We start from the raw sequence: 6,600 nt of genomic DNA, 5'->3' as shown, positions 1-6,600 counted from the left end.
CTTGAGACATCAAATAGGCTTACTTATGGATCCGTAAAATTAAGTTGACCTGCAGGCCAACTACCAGTAGGACTTTCTTGCCAGGCAGTACGATTAAAGTGTCAGGCTGGGTTAGGTGTGTGAACATTGAAGTCATTGAGGTGCTCATGTCTTTTTCTTCAGCTAATGGCTGGACTTACGTTCTGATTTTTGTAGCTTGGCAACTGGAGCAGGGAGGAAAACAATAGAAAAGGAAGGCTGTAATTAAACTGAATCATGGATCTTCTCTCGTGAAGTATAAATTAAGAAGCCTTGAATGGGTCGGTGAAGAAAGAGTAGACCTTGAAATCCGGATGAGACCAGTTGTTTGTTTATCTCTGGATTCAAACTTCCAACTCCAATTTGTGACATTAGACTCCCAAGTCAAACCATGCAGGCAGCAACCTTCTTCCCCCGAGCAAAAGCCACTCAAACCCACTTCCATCCATGAATGCACCATCTGCTATCTAGGCCAACCTCTCTCCATTTCTGGATTAAGCCATGGAGCTTATCTCAGCCCAATATCCTTGCCTTTTCCTTCTCTTCTTCCTCTCCTGCCTTGCTCCTCTGCAAGCCAAAGCAGAGACAGAAGAAGCACAAGCTCTATTGAGATGGAAATCTAGCTTGGTTCAGCCCGACTCTCTTAGCTCATGGTCTCTCGCCAACTCCAGCAGCCCATGTAGATGGTTCGGCGTCCGCTGCGACTACAGCGGCCGAGTGCTGGAGCTAAGCTTGCCCAACTCCAATCTCAACGGCTCGCTCGACGACTTCAACTTCTCTACCATGTCCAACCTCGTCAGGCTCGATCTCAGCAGTAACCTCCTCTATGGATCCATCCCCTCGGCCATCTCTGCCCTTTCCAATCTCAGCTCATTAAATCTCAGCGGCAATAGCTTTGATGGATCCATCCCTCCCCAGATCGGGCAGTTGTCGGAGCTTCTCGACCTTCGTCTCTACAACAACAACCTCGCCGGTGTGATCCCGTACCAGCTTAGCCATCTGCACAAGGCACGGTATGTCGATCTCCAGCTAAATTACTTGGAAACACCAGACTACTCCAAGTTCGCTGTCATGCCTGCGCTGACGTACCTTTCGCTGGCCGTCAATAGCCTGACCGACGAATTCCCTCCCTTCGTCCTGAACTGTACCAAGTTGGTTTACCTCGATCTCACCTACAACAACCTCACAGGCCCCGTTCCTGTTTCCCTTGTAAGGCTTCGAAGGCTCCGAGACCTTCGCCTCGGAATTAACAACCTAACCGGAGGTATCCCGCCGATCCTTGGATCGATGTCTGAACTCCGAACTCTCGAACTGTTCAACAATTCTCTAGGCGGGCCAATTCCTTCTTCTCTGGGCCAGCTTCGGTACCTCGAACGCCTCGATATGAAGTCGGCAGGACTGAATTCCACCATTCCTACTGAACTTGGAAACTGTACTCATCTCAACTACATTGAGTTGTCCTTCAACCAACTCACTGGCAGCTTACCGCAATCCTTTGTGAGACTCACCAAGATGAGGGAGTTTGGGATCTCCAGCAATTCTCTCTCCGGCGAGATACCGCCTGAGTACTTCGGTAGTTGGCCTCAGCTTATATCCTTTCAGGTACAGAACAATCTAATAACTGGACGGATTCCACCAGAGATCGGATTCGCCACAAACTTGAGTTACCTGTATCTCTTCGGCAGCAACCTATCTGGTCTCATTCCACCTGAGATCGGGAATTTGGTCAACTTGGTGGAGTTGGATCTGTCGGTGAACTCACTGACAGGTCCGATTCCTCGGACGATCGGCAACCTCAAACAGCTGACTGCCTTGTCTCTCTTCTACAACAGCCTCACCGGCAAGATCCCACCGGAGATAGGGAACATGACGGCATTGCAGAAGCTAGACATTAACACGAACCAATTGGAGGGGGAGCTGCCGAGCGCCATCGGACAGCTTCCGAACCTCCAATACATATCGGTCTTCGACAACAAGCTCAGGGGTCGTGTACCGAACGACCTCGGCCGGAATGGGCTACTATACTATGTCAGCTTCGCGAACAATACCTTCTCAGGGGAGTTGCCACCAGGATTATGCGACGGCTTCGGCCTTCGGGTGATCACTGTCAACTACAACAACTTCTCTGGCGCACTGCCGGCCTGCTTGCGCAATTGCACTGAGCTAGTTCGAGCCCGGTTTGAGCTGAACAACTTCAGCGGAGACATCTCAGAAGCTTTCGGGGTGCATCCTGAGCTTGTTTTCTTGGATCTCAGTGGGAATCAGTTGACCGGGACCCTCTCGCCGGACTGGGGGGAGTGCAAGAATCTCACTCACTTTTACGTCACCGGAAACGACATCTCCGGTGAGATACCTGCAGCAATCGGCAACATGACCAACCTACGGGAGCTTGGCTTGGCCTCGAACTATCTGAAAGGACATATCCCACCTGAATTGGGGACCTCGAAGTTTCTATATAAGCTCGATCTGAGCAACAATCTGTTGTCGGGGTCAATTCCTCCACAGCTGGGTGCCGTATCTCTACTCGAAAATCTTGATCTGTCGGGGAATCAGCTCACTGGTCGGATCCCTGGTGAGCTGGGCAATCTGAAGAAACTACTGCTGTTGAATCTACGCAAGAATGATCTGTCTGGGGACATACCATATCAGCTTGGCAATTTGGACTCGCTTCAGATCCTACTAGATTTGAGCAGCAATTCTCTCACCGGAATGATCCCTTCCAATCTAGGGAAGCTGACAAAGCTGCTCAAGCTCAATGTCTCCCACAACAATCTCTCTGGGCCAATCCCAGCAGCTTTGTCCAGTATGTTCAGCCTAGAATCTGTGGACTTCTCCTACAACAATCTCACAGGGCCCATTCCAACGGGGAACGCTTTCGAGAAAGCCTCTGCCGAGGCCTACGCCGGTAACCCAGGGATCTGTGGTAATGTGACAGGTTTACTTTCTTGCAGCTCTAATTCTTCTGGCAACATGAGTTCTCACAAGAATCACAGGAAGCTCATCATTGCCATTGTTGTACCAATCGCCGGGGTTTTGGTGTTGGCAATCATTGTTCTTATAGTCATGATAGCTTGCAGAAGGAAAGAGGAAGATAAGTATGAGACGGAGAGTAGTAGTAATTGGGAGACCTCTGAGTCTTTGATTTGGGAAAAGGAACGCAAGTTCACCTTCCTTGACATAGTGAATGCCACAGACAACTTCAACGAGGTCTTCTGCATCGGGAAAGGTGGCTTCGGTAGCGTCTTCAAAGCCAAGCTGTCGACCGGCGAAGTAGTTGCCGTGAAGCGCATGCATGTCTCGGGTGCCGGCGACGTGTCAGAGATAAACCGGAAGAGCTTCGAGAACGAGATCAGAGCCCTGACGGAGGTGAGGCACCGGAACATAGTGAAGCTGCACGGCTTCTGCATGAGAAGCGGGTACATGTACTTGGTGTACGAGTATCTGGAGAGAGGCAGCCTTGGGAAAGTGCTGTATGGGGAGGAAGGAGGAAGCAAGCTGGACTGGGCCAAGAGGGTGAAGGTGGTGCAGGGGGTGGCTCACGCCTTGGCCTACTTGCACCACGACCGGTCGCCGCCCATCGTCCACCGAGACATCTCGGTGAACAACATCCTGCTTGAGTCCGATTTCGAGCCTCGTGTGTCGGATTTCGGCACTGCAAAGCTGCTGAATCCTGGTTCTTCTAATTGGACCTCCGTTGCCGGATCCTACGGCTACATGGCCCCAGGTGACAACAACGACTCTCTCTGTACATCCTCCATTCTTTCTCATCCTCTACTGACCTGCACAAGAATGAGTACCATTAAAGTTCTTGTCCAAGTTATCAATCCTAATGAAACCTCTGCTTTTTTCTCTTTGCAGAATTGGCTTACACAATGAGGGTCACAGAGAAGTGCGATGCGTATAGCTTTGGTGTAGTGGCACTAGAGGCCATGATGGGGAAGCATCCAGGGGACCTCCTATCCTCCCTGCAAGCCTTGTCGCCGCCGTCAGAGGGGGAGGAGGAAGGAAGTGATCCGTTCTTGAAAGATGTGTTGGACCAGAGGCTGCCTCCTCCGACAGGGCAATTGGCGGAGGAGGTGGTGTTCGTGGTGAAGGTGGCGCTCGCCTGCGCACGGGCCGATCCCGTCTCTCGACCTTCGATGCGCTTTGTGGCACAGGAGATATCTGCTCGAACACAAGCGTATCTCAGTGAGCCGTTCCGGACAATCACGCTCAGTAAGCTCACCAGCTATCAGAAATGAACCAGTACTCACTGGTCATTCGAGTTCCAACAATAGATGGGGAAATGGAGGCATCCAGGCTCTGAAAATTATGAGAACAGAGAGAGCTTGACATGTTTGGATCATTTGAGGGCACTCCCAACACTTGGAAGCTGGTGTGGCTTATAGATCCCGTCATCGGAGGATCCATAAACAGAGCAGACGTGTCTGTCTAACATATCGAGTCAGAGCTGTCCTTTATAATTTAGATCATGTTGTTCAGTAAGCAATAGTTTTCTTAAATAAACAAGTTTTGCGGAAATCCAGGGGGGTGGGGGTTCTGCTATTAAGGTTTTCAGCGATTAAAAAAAAAAATTTTGATTTCCTTAAAAAAAAAAAATTCCTCATTTTAAGTTTTCCCCCAAAGAGTCGCTCTCCCTTTTAGTTTTTCACAAACAGTACTCCTAAATTTCAAAAAAATTGGCCCCCTCTTTGGATTATTGTGTAATTTTTTTTTTTCTATCATTCATGTGTCACTTTACACATATTTTTGGCATGTATGACACATACATCACACATTTTGTATGTTTGGCAAATAAACTACGCACAAAGTTTTTGGCTTTTCTCACTTTGTTTTACTTTACTGCGCTTGACATTATAACAGTGTGAATGCTGTGGTTTCTTATTTTTTTAAGCCAGAATACTACAGTGTTCACTATGCTTGCTTCAAAATACCTTATTTATCATGTGGGATAGTGGTTTATTGTGTTGCTAAACTTTCTTTAAATTGTTTTATGTGACGTCATAGAAAACACCATAACGATATAGTAAAAGAGTATAACGATATCATCACATCCAACACAATAGTGTAAATATAGCCCGCAATTTGTCAAAGCTTATTAGGAAGGTTTTGAAACAAAAGGACATCAATGTGTAGTTCCTTCGGAATTTTACGATGCATTTGTGACGTCATCGAAAGTATATCGTAAAATATTATAGCGATATCATCACATCCAATAAAACAAAGTAAATATAACCGACGACCTATCAAGACTTAATAAAGGTTTTGAAATAAAAAAAGACATTGATAAACGCTTTCTCTAGATCTTTATAGTATTTTTGAACTAGCTTTATAGTGTTTTTGTAATGTTATTGAAAACATAGTTTCTCCAATACTTTATAGTGTTCTTGAACTAGCTTTATTGTATTTTTATGATGTTATCCAAGGCACTATAACAATTTCTTAAATATGCTAACGATATCGGCATGTTTTCTAAATACTATAAATCACTCTACAATTGTGAGATAGTAATACAATGGTTTCGCATTAAAAAAAAAAATTCGTTGGGTTTGGCATTTGATAGTATTTCTAAACTAGATTTATAGTGTTTTTGTGATGTAAACAAAAAACACTATAACAACATCTTACGAACATAGAACAGTTTTTGAACCTGTCGAAGATACACTATAAACAATACTGTAACAACGAAAACATTGTATCACAATGACCAAACCATTAGAACAGTAGCAAAACACTACAAGGCACGGAGCAAAATACTGTAACACAAATATTATCTCCTAACTAACAAATTGTTATACCAAACACTACAAATGCAAACAAACACACTATAACAACCAAAAGCACCGTATCACAATGACTAAAACACTATAACAAAAGCAAAGCACTATATCACAATTATTAATTGCAACCAACAAAGCCATATGCCAAAACATGTATGGCAAATGAAAACACTATAACGACCAAAAGCATTATATCACAATGACCAAAACATTGTAACCAAGGCAAAACACTATAACGCATATATACTAAAACAATGTAACACAAACGAAAACACCATAATGATATCAAAACAGTGCATTTATATATCAACCTACACCCACCTACCGTACATAGTAAAATTTACAATAGTTATTATATTTGCACAAGACCACTTCTTAATATTTGCTTACAACCCATATAAAAATCATATGGGCCCTCTGGTCTATCAATATAATATGCATTACCAAATTCATTTTCAAGAATTGTTTGTGCAATGTCAAGGCAATACTGACATGTTGTCTTATTTAAAATCTAAAAGTCAATTATATATCGGCTCCTCTATGAACTTCATTGCAAATATGATCGTTGAGAAACAAAATATTATAATGTATTAGTAATATAAAACATGAAAATTACTTTAGTAATGCAGAGTTCAATACTAACTATGCATATATAGCTTTCGGCATTTTATCTCTTTGATTTTTCATCCGACATATGCGTGATTAGTGACAATATACTTACTCAAGCACCCTAGCTGATTCATAGTCATTCATGATAAGTTTTTTTTTGTTTGTTATCATGATTATAATAAAGTTAGAAAAC

The 6,600-nt window shown here is 44.3% G+C and overlaps 1 protein-coding gene across 1 annotated transcript; it reads left to right on the top strand.

Annotated features, from left to right (window-relative positions):
• Positions 1-362: 362 nt before the first annotated feature.
• Positions 363-4,539, top strand: LOC135650178 (probable leucine-rich repeat receptor-like protein kinase At1g35710). The gene is made up of 2 exons (XM_065169375.1): positions 363-3,742; positions 3,877-4,539. The coding sequence occupies exons 1-2, from the start codon at positions 520-522 to the stop codon at positions 4,257-4,259; spliced, it is 3,606 nt and encodes a 1,201-aa protein (XP_065025447.1). The 5' UTR covers positions 363-519; the 3' UTR covers positions 4,260-4,539.
• The last annotated feature ends 2,061 nt before the right edge of the window (positions 4,540-6,600 follow it).

This window comes from Musa acuminata, chromosome BXJ3-9 (genome assembly GCF_036884655.1).
Source record: "Musa acuminata AAA Group cultivar baxijiao chromosome BXJ3-9, Cavendish_Baxijiao_AAA, whole genome shotgun sequence".
In the NCBI taxonomy this organism is placed as follows: domain Eukaryota; kingdom Viridiplantae; phylum Streptophyta; class Magnoliopsida; order Zingiberales; family Musaceae; genus Musa; species Musa acuminata.
Note: the sequence above shows the minus strand (reverse complement) of the source record. Positions and strands in the feature narration are given on the sequence as shown.